The sequence below is a fragment of the Phalacrocorax aristotelis genome, chromosome 2 (genome assembly GCF_949628215.1).
Source record: "Phalacrocorax aristotelis chromosome 2, bGulAri2.1, whole genome shotgun sequence".
NCBI classification, from domain to species: domain Eukaryota; kingdom Metazoa; phylum Chordata; class Aves; order Suliformes; family Phalacrocoracidae; genus Phalacrocorax; species Phalacrocorax aristotelis.
Window position 1 is genome coordinate 23,670,756 of NC_134277.1, and position 21,538 is coordinate 23,692,293.

General features: G+C 43.7%; 1 protein-coding gene across 3 annotated transcripts in view; it reads left to right on the forward strand.

Annotated features, from left to right (window-relative positions):
* Nucleotides 1-527: 527 nt before the first annotated feature.
* Nucleotides 528-21,538, forward strand: part of ITGA8 (integrin subunit alpha 8) — a 125,706-nt gene continuing 104,695 nt past the window's right edge. For 2 of the 3 annotated variants that reach the window (XM_075082739.1, XM_075082738.1), the window contains exons 1-4: nt 584-871; nt 1,168-1,292; nt 12,121-12,221; nt 20,614-20,737. In XM_075082739.1, the coding sequence (XP_074938840.1) occupies nt 672-871; nt 1,168-1,292; nt 12,121-12,221; nt 20,614-20,737 (550 nt within the window). In that variant the 5' untranslated portion in view covers nt 584-671. Of the gene's footprint in view, nt 872-1,167; nt 1,293-12,120; nt 12,222-20,613; nt 20,738-21,538 lie in introns of all 3 variants that reach the window. The other variant, XM_075082740.1, reaches the window with a different exon arrangement.

Consider the following 21,538-nt stretch of genomic DNA (forward strand, 5'->3'; position numbering starts at 1 on the left):
CACCACGCCGAGCACCACGTTCAGCCAGGATGGCGGAGCCTCGCCCTGGCCCCGGCCCCCACGTCGCTCCCTGCGCTGGGGGACGAGGGCGGCTCCGGGCTCCCGACGGCCGCACCGCGGCCCCAGGGCTGTGAGCACCGTCCTCCTTCGCGGACCGCGCCCGGGGCGTCGTGCGGGGCTGGGCCGAGGCGCCGACACCTCCGGCGGCGGCGGCGGGGTCGCTTCTGCCTCAGCGCGGGAGGCGCGGGTGAGGCGGCCCCACACCGACCCCAGCGCCTCGCCCTGCCCAGCGGCGCCCAGGCACCGGCCGGTGGCGCGGGGGTCCCTCGGGCTCAAGTGCTGCCCGGTAGGAAAAGCGCTTACCCGCTAAGCCACCGCGCTCCCGGCGGGGCCTCACGGCCGCTCCGCGCCTCCACGGGGCCGCCGACGGCGAGGCGCCGCGCTGCGCTGCCGGCCGCGGGCCGCCAGGGGGCAGCGGAGCGCGCCTCTGCCCGCGGCGGCGGCGGCGGCGGCGGCGGCGGCGGGGTGAGCGGGGCCGAGCCGAGCCTCCCCCGCCCTGCCAGCCCCCCGCCCCGCCGCCAGCGCACGGCGGCAGCCAGACCGCCGCGGCTCCGCAGGGCCGCCGCTCCGCTCCACTCTGCCAGCGGGACCCTGCCGCGGAGGGGGCGAGGATGCTGCGCCTCAGCCGCGGGCGCGGGGCCAGCGGTGCCCACCCGCAGCGGCCGTGCCCGCTGCTCCTCCTGTCAGCGCTGCTCTGGGCGCCGGCGCTGGTGGCCTTCAACCTGGACGAGGAGAAGTGGACGGTGTACAGCGGGCCCCCGGGCAGCTACTTCGGGTACTCGGTGGACTTCTACATCCCCGACCCCAGCACGTGAGTGCCGCCGCCGAGCCGGGCGGGAAGGGCGGGGCGGGCCGCTCCCCTCAGCGCGGCGCCCGCGGCCCCGTGGGGCGGCGGGGTCCGGGCCGTGCCCCAGCGGGGGCTGGCCGGGGCGTGGGGGCGCCGACGGGCTCGGGGGAGGCTCGGGGGGGGGTGGGGCGGTGGGCAAACGGCGGCGTCCCGCGGGCCGGTGGCCGCGGTGACAGCCGCAGGCCCGCCGTGCCGGGGCCGCCGCCCGTCGGTGCTGGTCGCCCCCCAGCACGCCCGTGACTGCCCGGTGTGTTTCGCAGAGTCAGTGTCCTGGTGGGAGCTCCCAAAGCCAACACCTCGCAGCCAGACATAGTGGAAGGAGGAGCGGTGTACCACTGCGCCTGGCCCGCCACCCAGTGCAGGCAGATCCCCTTCGATAACACCAGTAAGTACATGGCGGGGTCTCCGAGCGCAGCGCTGCGTGTTGTGCTCTGCGGTGCTCAGGTCCCCCTTCGGCACAGGTTTCCTCTGCGCTGGCTGTACTGGTGTCACTTCAACCCGAGTCTCTGCAGTTCGCTGGAGAGATCCCGCTCCTCGGAGTCTGTGTGCGTGTGCGCTTGCAGGGGAGGGTTTAGTGGTCCCCAGAGAAGTAACAAGAGTGTGACCTCCAGGATAGTGCGTAGTTCATCTTACTGCTTTAATGAAAGGTGTTTGTGGCAGATTCCTCATTTTGAAGACACTTTTTGAGGTTTTTTTTTGACTCCTCAGAGTGCAAAATCCCCAAACCCATGTCTCACACGCTTCTCTCAATCACAGGTTTGCTGTTACTTTCAGCAAGGGGTTTTCTGTCCGTTTAGATGGATGAAGTACCTCATGTGGCATAGTTCTTTAATTCTTTTCAGAAAGCAAGAATTGTATTTCAGAATATTGGAAGCTAGATGCAAACAGATTTAGGCACAATGTGGATAGATTATACCAACTTCCAAAATCCCAAGACAGATGTTTCTGATTTAATTAGAGGGAACACATGTTTTAAACAGTTCAGGCTGTTTATGTTTTCTGTTGTCTCTTTATAGGTCTCGAAAATAATTTAAACCTAGTGTTTGCAGGGACTTTAAAACTGATTCCTTTATTTAGGCAGACTTTGGCAGTTTAAGCATTAAGCACAAGCTATGATTCTTTAGCTTATATTTAATCTTAACATTTGCAGTTTATTTAAATGCAAACACAATACAATTCACCTTTTTTTCTGAGAGCACAAATTTAATTAGAAGAGCTTACTTAAATGTAGCCAGTAAGCAGTGCAGTTCTTTACCTCTTCCAGCTCCAGCCACCCACACATCCTATTATTATGTTAGCATCTAGGAACTCTGCTCAGGATGACTCTCCCATCACACTGGTCATTCTTCAAAACAGGGTAAGAGATAGCTCCTGTATGTGTATGTGGCTACTTCGGCATGTAATACTATGTGTAGTATATGGTTATATATAAATGTGAATGTACACAGATGGTATGCATACTATATTTTTATTGTAATATGCCCTGAGTGTATGTCTTTAAAACCAGTTTAGGAAATATTCCTGTATTTCTGTCTTATGATTAGTTAGATAGTTCATGTAACAGAAGTGGAATATATTATCTATCCAAATTAATTTTAGGTTTGAAAAGAAAACTTACAGGCCAGATTAAAATTCCATTGCATTTAGATGGAATATTTGAAAAAAATGAATGAATGAATGAATGATGAAACCTCGAAGGACATCTGGCTTTCCTGTGGGAAACTCCAGAAAAGTTGACTAAAGAGGCTCAGGGCACCTCCATATTCTTGGCAGCGGTGTCCTTTTGCTGATACTATGTTTCAAATAAAGGCACGAACACAGGCTGATGAGTAAGTATTATCAACAAGGCTTTGGACAACTATTCCGCTTGGAATCTCCAAAGCATGGTTCATTCAGTCTACCTGAGACAGTTGTTCAGTGTCCTCTGGATTGATCCCTGTATGGTAGACAGCTGAAGTTAAGCCAGAGAGAGCCCGTTGTGTACATATAAATGCACTGTCCTTGGAGGAGGGACTGCAGTATAGGCAGGTTTAGCAGTGTTACCATTAGCTGTCTAATTCTGGTACCAAGGGCAGTAAAGGCGGCATTTCACCCAGTTTAGCCATGTCCAGTTGTCCTTGTAGACAGGGACCATGGGAAGGTTTGCATAGCTTGTGCCAACCCCCATTCTTCATTGCAAGCAACATAAAGGTCATCACCAATATCCCGTAGATTACTTTTTTTGCTGAAGTATGGATGTTTACTTCATGTCTGTTTTTTCTCTCCAAAATGCCTTACTTACAGGAGCAAGTTTTTAATCTTTTCCACTAATCGCCCAAACATAGCAGTTGACATGAGTTCTATCCTCGACGATACTATTTCAAACAGTCTGTTCCAGGCAGTTCCTTTTGAAGCCTTTGGCCATTGCATGCCTAATGCATACATTTTTATTCAAAGCTTCCTTTTTTAAGTACTTTTTTCTTGACAGTAACCAAATATTATCAGCTCTTTCAGTTAGAATCACTAAGCACAATAAAAGAAACAGATCGGCTGAATAATTGAAAGCAGTCTTAGTTAAGATCAGAAGTAAAAATCAGGTGGAACTAGAAAGAAAGGGAAAGCATAATGTAACAATTAAAAGGCAATGTGACCCAACAAATAGATAAAGAATTTACTAAATCAGTATTTTTTGGCCACGAGAGTTCAATGGAGGGCTTCTGAATTCTAAAGAATTTGTAAAAGGAAAGCAGATTCAGATATACTATATCACAAGTTATATATGTGAAATTGCTGCAGGTCACAGAAACTGTGAAAATTCCACTATAACATAAAACTTAAAGAGATAAACAAATCCAAGTGGTTGAAAACCACTGGCTTAAATTATCTGTGACCCTGAGGGCTCATGTCTTCCATTTCTGAGGGCTGGGTGGACAAATGAATCTCAGGTATGTTGCATTCAATGCAAGTTGTGTTCTGCTATTGAGGAGGGAGCATACAGCACTCTTGGATGTTATTTGGACTTTTACTGCCATAAGTATGTAAGTAGGCACCAAATTGGTAAGACTCATATGTAACTGTACAGATTTCTTCACTGTTTGCACAAGAACAGTAAACGTAATTTCAAGAAGGGTTCCTTCATTTGCAAATGCTTTGATGTTGTTTGTAGTAACACTATTAATATCTCTGTCTTATTAAATGAAAACAGTGAGGACATTGACTATTATTCTGTGATGGCTTCAGTCAAGTTTCTGGACATTTTCCAATATCATGGTGTTACAGGTGTGGAGCTGCTTTACACGAATTTATAGTTATCCTGTATTTTACAGATTTTGAGATGTTTGCTGGATGAATGGATAGACGTGCCTTGTTACGGGGCTGTAAAGGATAACAAACTAAAAAGGAACAAAATCTCTCTCCACAAGCGTTTAAGGCTTGTTAAGAGGCAATGTTGAACAAGAACATGCTCATGAGTCAGAGGAAGGAAGGGAAAAATAATGTAATGTGTTGAGTTGGTAAAGTATGTATTGCCTTAGATAGAGGGGGCACTTGTTCAGAAAGTGATTTGAGGGAGCCAAGTGATAGACACCTTAGTGAAAAACTTAGCCTTGCTTAAGTTAATATTACGATGGTAAGCGCTGAGATAGGGTGGTCTTTGGTCTTGTAAAGGCTGTTTTATTGAGTTTTGTTTTTCTCTGTGAAGTGAATAATATCTTTCTATTTTTAAAGTAACTAAAGTTTTAGTTTAAGGAAAATTATTCTATATCCTGCATGCCATAGAGTTCTGAAGGGAGAACACAAACACTAAGCCTAACTGGACTTGACATCCTGACACTGGTGTAAGACAACTGCGTTGTTCCCCCGTGGATCAGAGATCTGGTGCTGCAAGTGTTGCACCAGAGTCACTGGCAAGGTGCAGCTAACCTCCCCGCCACCACCCACAGGCTGTGACACTCAGGACTAAACACTATTTTTTGTGTCATGTAAGCTTTAAATGACAAAAGACAAATCCTTATGGTTTGTGAAGCTCTCTTGTTCGTTTTTTCTCAGAAACTACGATAACATGAGGGAGCAGACGTTCCACTGGTTACTAACTGGCAACAGGAACACTCAGTATTCATTCAATTCCCAGTGAAAGACACTTTAAAAAATGTCATTACTTCTGAGAGCCATGTTCTAGCTGTCAAACACAGACTGGCTACCTTACTACTAGCACTGATACTCAAAGCCAAGACTACTCCTGAAATCATCTCTGTGGCACTGTGCAAACGTTAGGATGCTCAAGCTGGTCTGAGCGCTATGAGCTGCTGCATAAGTTGTGTTAATGTGGAAATGGGCGTGAGCTAAACTACTTTGCTGAGAAGGTGGCTTAGAGTTAATAGAGGTGCAGGAGTATCTGCACCCAATTCCTAAAGGTCATACCACCTAACTGAAATTATTCTACAGGCAGTTCTCCCAGGTTGTCAATAATTTCTCAGATCACCTATCTCTGTTCTTCATAGTAGCTAATCCAAAGATTTCCAAAGCAGTGAGGTGCTTTACTTGCAAACTAATAGCATCAATAATTAATCTTTCTGATGAAATATTGTTCCAAACAACAGACGGGGGCAGAGGAGGGAAGGAAGATGAAATTTTGACATGCTGTAGGATTTGAGCTGATCCATTCATAAGCAAGTCATGTAACTGGACATTCCCGCATGGGTTGGCCAGTGATATGGCCTGCAGCCAAGAAGGGGCTTTAGCGGGAACTCTGCATGTTTCCTGTTCTTGATACAGCACTGGCTCTGCAGTCCCATGTTTGCAGCTCTTTAGAGCTCCCTAAATCTGGGCACTGGGGCCAAGACTGGGAAGAAGCTGAAAGCACTGCCCCTGAGAACACAACTGGTACTTTAGTCTGCTTCAGTGCAGTAGGGAACTGAGACAAAGTATAATGGAAGTGCTTTTAGTATCACCTTACTTCAGAAGATACGGACTGAAGGGCAGAGACTCTTCTCCCATGTTTCCCTGCTCTGTAAAGCTGTCCTGTTGCATTGCAGTATAAGGTTGTGATACTCTTTCATAGAATCATAGAATGGTTCGAGTTGAAAGGGACCTTTAAAGATCATCTAGTCCAACCCCTAATCTTTTTTTCAACCCCTTTGAAACTCAATGAGAGGACAGGGGAACAAGCACTGGCATTATATTAAAGAGCTGTGATCTGTCTTTCCTCTCCTACCTACACAAAGCTAAATTCTCTTTTTCAGTTTCTTCATTGTAAACCTCATTTTCTAATGACTATTTCTGGTTTAGCATTGAGGTAGAATTACCAAGTCCTTGTGTTTAAGCTGGGTGCTCTTCCATTCAGCTGCCAGGAGAGGTAGCAGGAGAGCAATATGAAGAAAACTCTCCCTGCTTGATTAACTGGGGAACTTCTGAACCACTCAAAGCATCTTGCAGCCAGAAGCAAACTTAAATACCCCCTGAAGTGCACAATTGTGTTTGAAATCTGGTAAAGACCTAACAGTTCGTATTTCAGAAACTCATTACGATGGTCACTTTTAATTGTAATACTTAACAGACTGCAAATTCTTATGTTTTAAATTAGCTCCAAAAGGCAGAATTTTAGATACCACCTCCCCTAAGTTTCCAGAATTCACTGGGGTCTTGTCTTCGCTGTCAGTTAACTTTACCAATTTTAGTAAAACAGGTTATATTTTTCTAAACTAGCTGGAGAAAATTTGAGCAGCCTCTGAAGAGAAACAGGGGAGGGGGATGTAGATCAGTTCTGGCCAAGCGTGCAGTCGATAAAAAACATGAGCTAATCTGGCCAGCAGTTGAGCTGATTGTAACAGAACCCAGGTACTGTATAAGGAAAGGATGTGTTGTGGGGCTCAAGAGGTTTAGTTACCTGAAAAAATGATTAGCTTTCAAGATGGTGAGATTCTAGGGAAAACTTAAGAATCCTGTTATAAACCAGAATTTGCATCTCAAGAGAAAGTGCTGAGGGAGAACTTTGTTGCACTTCTAAATGTTGACACATTTCAGTCCACTATGCCAGTAAATCCTTATCTGGAGCCTCATGGTTCACTTGTAACATTCTGATTTATAATAGACTCTCATGAGTTTCTTGTATAACTCTCAGCCTTATCTAAGAAGGGAAAAAATACCCTTAGCTATGTTAGTTCAAGCCCTGAGGTCTTAATTTGTTTTTGATCAGATTGTACTTAGGGAAAAAAAATCCTATTTGGTTTGGTGATTCTTTTTTTCTTGATTCATGGAATCAAAGTCCAAATAAAGCTGTCTAGATATGATCTATTAAATTAAAATAACTCATATGAATAGCATCTAAGGCACAATAAAGACCAGAAATCAAATAGATATTTGCAGAATCAGATAAAACTAAAAATAGAAGTAGCTCTTCTCATCATGCGAGGGTTTTGCATATTCCTACTGTCTCTAAACACTATGGAGTCCTTTTTCTTCCCCAAGCATTAATGTTGAAAGCAATTGTTTGGCTTGGTTCCCTAGATCATAGTCTTTACCTTTGCATTTGTGTTCTGTCTCTCTGTTGAGGGTCTGATATCAGTGACCCTGTGAATGTTACTGTGCTTTGTAATGGGTCGTATCATTGGAATCTTTTATGGTAGCGATGCCAAAAAGGTATCACTCTGCCATGGTGATAGGGATGACAAGATCCCCTCTTTTCCCTCACTTCTAGAATATGGGACCATGTATGCCAGTACAAACCCTTCCCTGTCTCTCTTCCCTCCTGTAAGCCAGGGCCCTAATGATGCAGCAGGGCTGATTTCAAAGTTAAGTTAGATTGCTCAGAGCGTTGTATAGCCAAATTCTGAAACTACCCATGGATGGAGATGCCATAGACTCTCTGGGGAATCTGTTCCAGTGCTTAATCACCCTCACTGTGAAGAGTATTTTCTTTATATCTAATCAGAAATTCCCTTGCTGCAACTGGTATCTGTTGCAACTGGTATTTGCTGCCATGTCTCCATGTGACGGGGATGTTCACTTTCCTTCACCTGTGTATATTTATGTAAATATAAACGTTTGTTGTTTTTATACATTTGTATTCCCATTTTTTTATAAATATGGATGGGTTGAGGGGATTATTCACCTCTATTCTGTGTATATATAATTATGTATAAATATATGAAATATATATATTGCATTTAATATTATCTATATTTATTTGGATGGATGGATGTGCATAGATACATACACACACACACATATATATCAGAACAGGTATTTGAAAGGGATTTGCCATCCTGGATGTAGTCTGAGTAGGTACAGATTAGAGGGCAGAGTGCAACAGCCTGCTAGAGATGCCTAGCTAATGTCCATCTGTGTTTATCCCATACACACAGGCAAACACACACGAAGCAAGTAAATATAATACTTTTCCAAGTTCCTGAAGGGTGAGAACTTACCTGAAAGAGTTGCAGGTGTATTACGTAGCCAGATTTGTTGCTTTGATTAGCAGCATTGTGTTCCCATGTTAAGTTTGATTAAAATATTTTTATTTGCTTTAGTTCATTTGAATATTTTCAAATTGTAATAGATGCTGCATTGTTTACTTCTAGTTTTCAAGGGCTGAATGAATCACAATGAGCTACTATCCCGGTTTGCAAATACATCTGTTTCTTATGCAGATCCTGATTACTACAACAGAGGTATTTGTAAGAGTAATGTTTGATTCATGCCTGTTAAACAGTTTATAATGTGCTGACTCAGTGACTGAGAGGAGACCAATCCCTGTAGACAGTGCCAAATTTAGTCGAATGTGTGCAAATGATGGATTTGCATTAACACTTGCTCCAGGTTCAAGCTTTAGTTCCTAAAAATTAATCTCTGTACTGTTGTTCTTACATATGTTTGCTTTTTACTGTCTGAATTCAAATTTTTCTACTTCTCTAGCTACTGCTTTGGCAATTTAAGGGGCTTTTTCCCTTTGGTAGCCCCTAGGTACCTCAAGTCTAAAGGACGAGGTGGAGGAACACTGGTTTTGAGAATCATGTTTCACCATCTCCAGAGCTGCTTCTGAAGCTGGATTGTGGGGCAGCACCAAAGTATAGGAGTCTTGGCTCCTGCAGTAGAAAATGAGATGCTTTGGGGTTGCTGAAATGACATTTAAGAATGTCCTTGCACCTAAATTTGTACTTGTACATTTCTCCACTCTTCGCATACTCCTGGTTGTTGGGGCCTTTATCTGCAATACAGTCTTAGGCAGTAAAATTAAGAGTGACTCCAGGGCTGAGTTTCAAGCCAAATTTGTGAGTCATCCAGACTGTTGACCATCTGGAACAGCTCCTGGGCTGGCTCTGAAGCAACCCAGCTGGTACTCAAGCACTCACTGGACTGCTCTGTGGACAAGCTCAGGCGTTGTGTGCCCAGCCCAGCTGCTGCCTTGTATTCTAGCTATCCTTGCACTAGTGTCACACACGTATCATGATACAAGATAGCCTGGACTCCTTCCTAAAAGGGGGCAGGCATTCTCCTCCAGAAGAGATGACATTTGATTGCAACCTGAATTCAAGCCAAGTTTTTGCTACTTACAAAAACATAGCTTAGCCTGTGAGTATGGTACAGAACAGACATAGCATGTGGGCCTCAGATCCCCATAAGTAGCACAAGAAGACATATTTCTGTGTCATATAAGGGCGTTGTCAGGACACAGACATTATTTTTTGAAACACTTAGATAACACAGTTTTGAGGGATGTACCAGAGAGAAATAACTTTTTTTTTTTTTAAATGGATTGGGATTTATCTGAGTAAACAAATAGCTTTTGTCTGAGTCTAGACTAAGTGGTCATCCTTGGTTATCTACAATTTGTAAAAAAAGTTAGCTACTTTTAGGCATGGTTCTTCTGAACCATGCTTCTTTAGGCATGTTTGCTTTAGGAGAACTGTGCCCTCAGTTGTAAGTGGATTACTAGCTCAAAAGTGAAGATTTACAGCGACTTTATTCAGAGCCTTTTTGTCTAATGGAATACAATCAGGGCACAGTAATGATAGTCCATGTGTATTCAGACAAGATAATTGTGTATATAGCTTGATTTTGATAATGTTATAGGGGAAGCAGTAGCTGGTTCACAGCAATCTGAAATACTGAATGGTCATTAAATACAAAAGACTAAACTGTATTTTAAGGCACAACCTCAGAAACTAGGAATATGACTCCATCACACCAGCAAAGGTCCTGAACAAAGGTGATTGGTGAATTTCTGCCAAAAGAGATTTATGTAGGGAAAAAAAGCGCTATTTATTAATTTGGGTTTGTATCATACTTTAATGATTTTTTTATCATGAAAATCCCATGCCACATGATGAAGGATTCATACTACACCGTATACCAATAAGCAGGGGTGGGGGATGTGTGTACAGTTCTTGCAGATCATCTGGTAAATTCAGCTTTATTTTTATAAATCCTGCAAACAGTTGACCTAGTTTTAAAAACTAACATCTTCTCAAATACTTTGCCAGTAGACAAGTACGCTGTTTTGACTGAAAATGTAAGATCTTTTTAAGTTAGAATACTGGTCGTGACTATCCTCAGAGCCAGGCTAGCATTGGCTGCTGTAAACTGGCCATGGCTGATTTTCAAGCTTCAAAAGCTTTGTTTCTATCAAGACCTCATCTGCGGACATTGATCATGTTCAGATCTGCTAGAGCATTAAAAAAAGAAAAAAGAAACCTTTAAAGTTTGAAAGGGTCAAGCTCTGAAAGTGAAGTCACATTGGAAAAAAAAATCAAAAGTGGTGTTGCCAACATCTAGGTAGAAGCTGGCAGCTCCTACAATGCAGTGTGTCAAAGTCACTGCCTCCCACGCTGTTAAAGTTTAGGCCTAACTTTAAAAAAAGGTATTTTTAAATGAATACTTTTAGAATTATTTTAAATTATTCTTCCTGATTTTTAAAGATCTAAAAATTATTGAAATTTCTCTCTCTCATCTCTCTAAGCATGATTTTCCATACTAGCTCCTGTAATTGGTGCAGCATAGAAACAAATATTTGTATGAAGGAAGACATTTTCTCAGAGACTTTCAAACTTTCACAAATTCATTCTCATTCAACTTTCCTTTATGTTTATTAGAAAAATACAGAGACAGAGTATCCTTGTTCTCCAAATATAACACATTTTTCTTTCAAAGTCAGTTTATATCTTTAACGTTTATGAGGTTACCATGAGCTGAGGTAACTGGTGATCCAACATCCTAGAAAAGCATTCAGATGTCTCCTGTATTCCTGTCAGGCAAATCCTAGGAAGTGTTGGCTTTTTAAAGGTGACAACTATACCAGCTGCATCTTTCTTCATTATAAAAAAAAAATATGTAAATCCATACAGTATAATCTGACATTACATTTTTTTCTACATTCCAAAGTAGACAGTATATGGTTTTATTTTCACGTAGAGTGAAATCCCTCGTGATATGAACCAGAAACAAGCATAAGGGAATGCAGATACAAGGGGGAAGGAGTAATGCCCTGCTTATGTATAAATTGCAAAGTTCATCAGGAATGACCGGTAAGGGAAGAGCATAGCTCATGAACATATGGGAAATCAGTTTACTTCAGAGAACTGAGGGTGAAAGGAAGGGATGTCTGCTTTTTATTAAAACCTGAAATGCATTATAATTGGCCTGAGTCTTTGCCCAGATGGCTTCTCTTATGCTGACATCTGCAAGAGTGTATATAAAGCAACGTTAAGAAGCTGTCTCTTGTGACAGTGTGTACACATGTAATTCTGTTAAAAAGTAAGTCCTTTGCTATCTGTAATGTTGGTCTTTGAATAAGCATGCTAAGAAATTTAATTTGTTTAACAAAAACTAGTTATGGGACATGCTTTTTACATGGAAAGTTTCTACCACATAATGAGAAAACTTTTTAGGGCCTTTCACCTATTTTTGTAGATTCTTATTCATTCTTCATCATAAATTCCAGTTTGTTTGTTTGTTATCTTTCAGGGGGAAGCACAGGGTTTCTTTTTCCAGTCCTTTGGGTTTTTTTTTCTGAAGTTTAGGTGTAATTGTTTTGAATTTTCACATGCAAATTTAAGGTGCTTTCCACGGAGCAGTAAAAAGCTTAAATGATACTAGAATGTCCATTTCCTATTAGGCTGGTAGGATGATAACAGTGGTTGCAATGTAATATATCCATTAGTTTGTTCACTTGTATTGGTAATTCACAGGGTGATACTTTTTAAAATAAGCTGTCAACATACTGCTTCTTTCTTTTTCAGACAACAGGAAAATTAAAGTCAATGGCACCAGGGAACCTATTGAGTTTAAGACAAATCAGTGGTTTGGGGCAACAGTCAAAGCTCATAAAGAAAAAGTTGTGGTAAGACTTATGCATTTCGTGTTCCTTTGGAGATAATGTTTTTCTAAATTTATATCTTTAATAGCTCTTTATATGTAGAGTATGGAAACAACTATGATTATGCCTGAATTATAAAACAGATGATGTATATAACTGAGAAAATGAAAGCAATCTATAAAATCATGTTGAACTGATCAAGTGAAGATGATCCCGCTACCATGTGAAAATATCAGAATGCCATATTGTTATGGACGTCAATGATGACTTTTTTTAAAACAGTTAATGGACATATTTTATAGATACACAGTAACTGATAGCTATATCACAAAATCACAGAATCTCAGGATGGTAGGGGTTGGAAGGGACCTCTGGAGATCATCTTGTCCAACTCCCCTGCTTGAGCAGGCACACCCAGAGCAAGGGGCACAGGAATGTATCCAGGTGGGTTTTGAATGTCTCCAGGGAAGGAGACTCCACAACCTCCCTGGGCAGCCTGTTCCACTGCTCTGTCACCCTCACAGGAAAGGTTTTTTCTCATATTGAGGTGGAACTTCCTGAGTTCCAGCTTGTGCCCATTGCCCCTGGCCCTGTCATTGGGTACCACTGAAAAGAGTCCAGCCCCATCATCCTGACACCCACCCTTTAGGTATTTATAAGCACTGATAAGATTCCCCCCTCAATCATCTCTTCTCCAGGATGAACAAACCCAGGTCTCTCAGCCTTTCCTCATAAGAGAGATGCTCCAGTCTCCTAATCATCCTGGTAGCTCTCCGCTGGACTGCTCCAGCAGTTCCCTGTCCTTCTTAAACTGGGGAGCCTGGAACAGGACACAGTACTCCAGATGTGGCCTCACTAGGGTGGAGTAGAGTGGGAGGATAATCTCCCTCAACCTGCTGGCCACACTCCTTTTAATGCAGCCCAGAATATTGTTGGCCTTCTTGGCCACAAGGGCACAGTGCTGGCTCAGGCTCAGCTTGCTGTCTCCTGGCACTCCCAGGTCCTTCTCAACAGAGCTGCTTTCCAGTAGTTCAGCCCCCAACCTGTACTGGTGCCTGGGGTTGTTCCTCCCCCAGGTGCAGGACCTTGCACTTGCTTTTGTTGAATTTCATGAGGTTCCCCTCAGCCCAGCTTTCCAGCCTGTCCAGGTCTCACCAAATGGCAGCACAGCCTTCTGGTGTATCAGCCACTCCTCCCAGTTTTGTATCATCAGCAAACTTGCTGAGGTTACACTCTGTCCCTTCGTCCAGGTCATTGATGAATATGTTGAACAGGACTGGACCCAGCACAGACCCCTGGGGAACACCACTAGTGACAGGCCTCCTCCAACCAGACTCTGCTCCGTTGATCACGACCCTCTGAGTTCTGTTGTTGAGCCAGTTCTCTGTCCACCTCACTGTCCACTCATCCGACCCACACTTCCTTAGCTTGCCGATGAGGATGTTAGGGGAGCCATTGTCGAATGCCTTGCTCTGTCGAACGCTGAAGTCCAGGTAAACAACATCAACTGCACTCCCTTCATCTACCCAGGCAGTCATGCCATCATAGAAGGCTACCAGGTTGGTCAAGCATGATCTCCCCTTGGTGAATCCATGTTGACTACTTCTGATAACCTTCTTTTCCTCTACGTGCCTGGAGATGACCTCCAGAACGAACTGCTCCATCACCTTTCCAGGAATGGAGGTGAGGCTGACTGGCCTATAGTTTCCCAGGTCCTCCTTCATGCCCTTTTTGAAGACTGGAGTGACATTTGCTTTCCTCCAGTACTCAGGCACCTCTCCGGTCCTCCACAACCTTTCAAAGGTGATGGAGAGTGGCTTAGTGACAGCATCCACCAGCTCCCGCAGCATTTGTGGGTGCATCCCATCGGGGCCCATGGATTTGAGAGGATCCAGTTTGCCTAAATGATCTTTGTCCCAGTCCTTCTCAACCGATGGTAAGTCTTCCATTCTCCAGATTTTCTCTTTCACCTCTGGGGGCTGAGATGCCTGAGGGCCAGCCTTAGCAGTAAAGACAGAAGCAAGGAAGGCATTCAGTAAGTCTGCCTTCTCTGCATCCTGCATCACCAGAGCACCCACCTCGTTCAGCAGCAGGCCCGTAGTTTCCCCAGTCTTTCTTTTGCTAAAGAAGCCCTTCCTGTTACCTTTGACATCCCTTGCCAGATTTAGTTCCAAGTGGGCCTTGGCCTTCCCTGTTGCATCTCTGTATACCCTGACAATATTCCTCTATTCCTCCCAAGTGGCCAGTCCCTTTTTCCACATAGTGTAAACCTCCTTCTTCCATTTGAGTTTTTCTAGAAGCTTTTTGCTCATCCATGCAGGTCTCTTGGCTTCTTTGCTTGACTTCTTCCTCCTGGGGATGCACCGATCTTGAGCTTGGAGGCAGTGGTACTTCAATATTCATGAGCTCTCTTTTAGACCCCCCTACCTTTTAGAGCCCTAATCCATGGGATTCCTCCAAGCAGGTCTTTGAAGAGGCCAAAGTTAGCTCTCCTGACACCCAGGGTTATATTCCTACTTGTTGACCTGCTTTTACCATGCAGGATCCTGAACTCCACCATCTCATGGTCACTGCAGCCAAGGCTACCTCTTACCCTCACATCCTCAACTAGACCATCTCTTTTTGTTAGTATAGCAGTACATCTCGCCTTGTTGACTCTTTGTCATGGTTTAGCCCCAGTCAGCAACTAAGCACCACACAGCTGCTTGCTCACTCCCCCCACCCCTATGGGATGGGGGAGAGAATCGGAAGGCCAAAAGCAAGAAAACTCATGGTTTGAGATAAGAACTGTTTAATAATTAAAATAAAATAGTAATAGTAATTATGGCGATGATGGTAATAATGATTATGATAATAATAATAATAATGATAATATAATAAAAAGGAAAATAATGAGAGAGAGAAATGAAACCCAGAAGAAAAAGAAAAAAAAAAACCCAGAAGTGATGCAACTGCTCACCCACCCGTTGACCAATGCTGCTGGTCCCTGAGCCGCGGTTGCTGCTTCCCCCAGCCAACTTCCTCCAGTTAATATACTGGGCATGACATCATATGATATGCAATATCCCTTTGGGCAGTTTGGGTCAGTTGTTCTGGCTGTGCCCCCTCCCCTCCAGGCTTCTTGTGTACCTGGCAGAGCATGGGAAGCTGGAAAAGTCCTTGACTACTATAAGCACTACCTAGCAACAACTAAAACATCAGTGTGTTATCAACATTATTTTCATCCTAAGTCCAAAACACAGCACTGTACCAGCTACAGTGAAGAAAATTATTCCAGCTAAAACCATTATACTCCTCCATGACCTGTGTCAAAAAGTTATCCTCGATGCTCTGCAGAAACCTCCTGAATTGTGCACACCTTGCCGTGTTGCTTTTCCAGCAAATAATATCAGGGTGGTTGAAGTCTCCCATGAGAACGAGTGCCTGCGATTGTGAGGCTACTGCCAGCTGTCTGTAGAAGGCCTCATTGACTTCCTCTTCCTGTCACGCGGCCTGCAGGAAACACCCACAACAGTCACCCATATTTGCCTGCCATTATTTTTTACCCATAAGGTCTCAACTAGTTCTTACTCCACCCCTAGGCACAGCTCGATACATTCCAGTTGCTCTCTCACATAAAGAGCAACTCCCTTACCTCACCTTGCTGGCCTATCTTTCCTAAAAAGTATGTAGCTGTCCATCACAGCATTCCAGTCATGTGAGCTATCCCACCATGTCTCTGTAATTGCTATAAATATGCAGTTACATAAATATGTAACATGCTATAAAATATTTTGTATTATGAAGCTTTATTTGGAACGTTAAATGCAGAATGCAATGGAAGCCAAGATCCTATGCTGAAGATCAGTTAGTAAGAGAAAGCACTGACCTCTTTTGTCACATTTACATTGTTTTGGTCTGCTGTGTCATAGTCATGGTAAAACAGCTGCAAAGAAGTCATGATAAAAAAGCTCCAAGTCAAGATTGCTGTGAAAGCGCAATGTCTGTTTTCCAGTTTCACGGAACATTTTATCTGTATTGACAGGACCCCAACAGGGAACAAGTACTTTTACGGCTCAGTAAAGTAGTGGTGGTGCTGCTTATACGCAGACATTTTATATTTACAATTTATGCACTAAGGTTTACAGTGACATGTCGCTGAAATAATTGTGATAATTCGTTTGGTCATTAATTTTATTAGTTTTTACAAATGCAAAGCAATCATTTGTCTCTTGGGATTTGCTTAAAACTTCCAATTATTACTTAAAAATTAGTTAAAAGGGAAGAAATATCTAAAGGAAATGCTTTCCTTTATATGGATAATATACCTTAACCTAGGGAAGGATTTTGACATTAAACAGGTAATGAATAAAACGTCACCCTATTCTGTTACAGAGGTAAGTAAATGTAAAAATTCTAAAAAATGCTAAAAATAGCTGAAGATTTTTCATTTTCTGTATTCTACTAAACAACCGTACACAAACTGAAATAACATAGTTCTGTACCATCATTTGCTTAATCAAGTGAGCAGAAAACCTCATCACCAACTGATGTGCTGTGTCTGTACTGCCCAAACCTTATTTTGCTTCTGACCAAGCTTTGTTTTGTTTCTCTTCTTAGGCTTTCTGAATCAGAGATATAGTCAACACTTTTCAGGCAAAAATTTGAACAGTGAAGCCAGAAAACTTTGTCTTTTAAGCTTTGTAGACCGAAAGGAGAGAAAAAGAAAATGTCATCAAGCTGTCAGAAACTCTTTTTTAAACTACAAAGGTTTTAGTAAACTGCATTAGGGCAAGGTTTATGATTATATGGAGTTCTCATTTCAATCAGTTTTGCTCAGTGTCAAAGGTACCTAAAATCACCCTCACAGGACACGTACCCCTCTTTGCTGCGCTCTGGTTTTGCCCTCTGTTTTAATCTGTAAGGTCTTCTAGGCCGGGGCATGTTAAGAGTCCCTGCTCATTAAACCATTTTTCCAGAAGCTTTGAATTTTATGATAAGCTCTGATTAACACAGTGGTTCATCCAACTGGAACTGATTGCAGAACAAAGGCTTATACAGTAATGTGAATAGTAACAATGCCTTGGCAGAGGTAGACAGGTTTCTGATTGGAAAAGTAAGACAACATAGGACATGAATGAAGGATTTGTTTGTATCTTACAGAGGTAGGGAGAGGTAGTGTCTTCCTCCACCCCAGCCCCAGCCAACTGAAAAGTTTTAGGGCACAGGAACCCCTGACAGCAGGCATACGTGACAGCTTATCTTTATTTTTCCAGTTATCTCAAGTACTTTCAAAAAACATAATGTTTCTTTCTACACAACTAGTATACCTTTTCACAGAATCACAGAATCACAGGTTGGAAGGGACCTCAGGAATCATCTAGTCCAACCTCTCTACGAAGAGCACAGTCTAGACAAGATGGCCCAGCACCCTGTCCAGACGACTCTTGAAGGTGTCCAATGTGGCCGAGTCAACCACTTCCCTGGGGAGATTATTCCAATGGTGACTGTTCTCACTGTGAAAAATGTTCCTCTTGTGTCCAATCGGAATCTCCCCAAGAGCAACTTGTGTCCATTCCCCCTTGCCCTCTCCATGTGACTTGGTGTAAAAAGGGAGTCTCCATCTTCTTTGTAGCTACCCCTTAAGTACTGGTACATGTTGATGAGATCCCCTCTGAGCCTCCTTTTCTCAAGGCTGTACAAACCCAGTTCTCAGAGCCTATCCTCATACGGCAGGCTTCCCTGTCCTTTGATCATCTTGGTGGCCCTTCTCTGGACCCCTTCCAGACTGCCCACATCCTTTTCATATAAAGGGGACCAGAACTGTACACAGTACTCCAGGTGTGGCCTGACAAGCACTGAGTAGAGTGGGATGATGACTTCTTTCTCTATGCTGGTGATGCCCTTTTTGATGCAACCCAGCATCCTGTTGGCCTTCTTGGCCGCAGCAGCACACTGTTCGCTCATGTTGAGCTTCCTGTCCACCAGGGCCCCCAGGTCCCTTCCCACAGAGCTGCTCTCCAGCCAGGTGGATCCCAGCCTGTGCTGCACTCCTGGATTATGTTTTTCCAGGTGCATGACCTTACACTTGTCCTTGTTGAACTTCATAAGGTTCTTGTTGGCCCACTCTTCCAGCCTATCCAGATCTTCCTGCAGAGCAGCTCTCCCTTCTGGAGTGTCTGCTTCCCCACTCAACTTGGTGTCATCAGCAAACTTGATCCTGTTATCCAGATCACTTATAAAGATACTGAATAACATTGGGCCCAATATTGATCCCTGGGAGACTCCACTTGTGACAGGTTGCCTCTTTGAAAAAGGGCTATTTATCACCACCCTTTGGGTGTGGCCTGTCAGCCAGTTCCCCAGCCACTGCACAGACCACTTGTCTAGGCCATAACGCATTAATTTCTCCAGGAGGAGGCTGTGGGGGACCATATCAAAGGCCTGGGAGAAGTCCAGGTAGACAATGTCCACCGCCTGCCCCATGTCAACCAGGCAAGTCACTTTGTCGTAGAAGGCCACCAGATTTGTCAAACACGATCTGCCTTTAGTGAAGCCATGTTGGCTTTTCCCAATCACGTGCTGCATTTGACTTGTGGTGGCCCCTGGGAGGATTTGTTCCATAACTTTCCCAGGTTTGAAGTAAGGCTGATGGGCCTATAGTTACCCTGATCCTCCCTCGAGCCTTCCTCCAGTCCTCTGGGGCATCCCGTTCTCCACGACTTCTCGAAGATTATGGAGAGTGGCCCTGCAACGATGCCAGCCAGCTCTCTCAATACCCTCAGGTGGATGGCGTCAGGGCCCATTGATTTGTAGGGATCAGGCTCCTGTAGTAATTCATGTACTAACTCTTCCTTCACTGATGGTGGGTCGCTGTTTGGGTCACCTGGCAATTTTGTTCCCAAAGCCTGGGACCCGACAGTGTTGGAAAAGGCAGAGGTGAAGAAAGTGTTGAGGACCTCTGCCTTTTCAGCATCACTGGTGATTGACTCTCCTATTCTGTTTAACAGTGGACCTGTGTTTTCCTTCTTTTTCTGCTTGTGCTTGACATACCTGAAGAAACCTTTCTTGTTATTTTTGACATCTACGGCCAGTTTTAATTTGAGCTGGGCTTTTGCTTTTCTAACTGCATCTCTGCACACTGGCAATGCCCTTGTAGCTCTCGATGGATAATCCTCCACTTCTCCATCTCGGGTATGCTTCCCTTTTGGATTTGAGTAGACCCAGGAGGTCATGGTTGAGCCATGGGGGCTTCTTGCTCCGCTTACTTCCCTTTCCTGTATAGGGGATAAACTGGTTTTGTGCGTCCAGTAGAGAGTTCTTGAAGAACTCCCAGCACTCCCTCCCTCCTTTGTCTTCCATGGAAGCTTCCCATGGAATCCCTCCCAACTGAGCCCTGAGTGAACTGAAGCTTGCTCTTCTAAAATCCAGAACCCTTATCTTAGAGCTGACCTTCAGCATGCTCAGCAGGATCCCAAACTCCACAATACTGTGATCATGGCAGCCAAGGCTATCACTGACTGAGATACTACACAGCAGGTTTTCTTGGTTTGTGAATAGCAAGTCCAGCAGTGCCTCCTTCCTGGTTGGCACATCTAACATTTGTATGAGGAAGCATTCCTCTCTGCATTCTAGGGACTGGGTGGATGACCTGCGAGCTGCCGTATTGTTCTTCCAGCATGTGTTGGGTAGTTGAAGTCACCCATCAAGACCAGGTTCTGTTGGCCAGAAGCTTGCTTTAGTGCCCCAAATATTGCTTTGTCGGCTTCATCATCATGGTTAGGAGGTCGATAGCAGATCCTTATGTTGTTATGTTTGTAACACCACTACCGTTAACACAGAAGATTAAATATCAGTTCACTAGCCAAAACTTTTTTAGGAAAAACCTGATCACTCAGAGAGTGTGGAGTGCATTACATCTGTGTCATCTCTCCAAAGATTTGAACCAGGGGTTTGTAAGAAGGCAGACAGTCTGATGATTGTGATAGATAATACGACACAACACGCTGACAAATCTTCTGCTAAGTAGAATCATAGCAGTTCTGCTGCAATGGCCATTATCTTTAGACATATCAGGATGGAAGTAAGAATGTCTGCAGCCGCATATATGTGATCTACAACTTCAACAGTGGGATCAAGACCTGTGCAATTAGCAGTAATAGAGCAAACATATTACTTGGGAAGCAGGATTAGAGTAGTCCCTGACAGATTTCACCTGCTAAGGGCTGTAGGTAAAAGATCAGACTCTGTTTTTCAGGTTATAAAGAAATTATAAGAAGCAGTTGTCCTGCATTTTCTTCTGTCAGTATGTTATGGTCATTGCTGTATGCGTGATAAAATACCAGAGAGAATCCTTGTACACTGTTTACTAAAAACTAGATCTCCTAGATGCGTGAGTATATGAAAAGTATGTGTGACATCATTTCTCTTTTGATAGGCTTGTGCTCCCTTATATCATTGGAGAACCCTTAAAGATAGCCCTGAGAAGGACCCAGTTGGCACCTGCTATGTAGCAATTCAGAACTTCAGTGCCTATGCTGAGTATTCACCTTGTCGCAACAGTAAGTATTAATAGAAACAATCCTGTGTTGGAGGAATTGATACTGCACTCAACGTTTTAATGCTTTCAGTCTTCACACAGTCTTTGTTGAATGAAGATTACTGTATGACATTATTGCATTGGATGAGGGTTTAAAGAAAAATTGACATTAAATTATATGCCAGCAATTGGATGCTTTATGGTATAATTGAAAGAGCAGAAATTAAGTAAATTAAGCTTATGGACTTACGATGATGAGATATAATTTGTTCAATTTATATGGCTTTAAAATGGCTTTAAAACAGATCTATGTAAGAACCAGACAGCACTTTAAACCAATTATTCATGTCTCTGCTGAGTATAAATCTCTCATCATAGGATCACCATCTGAAGACCAGACCCTGCACAGAAACACACAAGCCTGTGCCACCATTTATGCCAATGTCATCCATAATAGCTCCTCTGTGAAGGACTTCAAGCATGGAAGAAAGCCATGCACATTAGCATTGCTGCTCCACACTCTTCTCTGTGCTATTGTGAGGATGTGGTAGTCATCTCTGGGCCTTACTTCTTCTCCTACTTCTTACTTCTTCTAGGGAAAAACTACTTGTGTATTTGGAGCCAAGTTCAGTTACCTAGAAGTCTGCAGAAAATGCCACATGCTAGATTATATCACTTGTTCATCCTGTTCAGCATCCTGTGCCTAAGTGTTTATGTTTATTAATATCCTCATTACCTCAGTGCTCCAAATTACTAAAATCAATATGAAGTATCCAGTGACTTTACTGAGCTTTGAACTGGGCTGGGTCTATGGCAGTCTCTG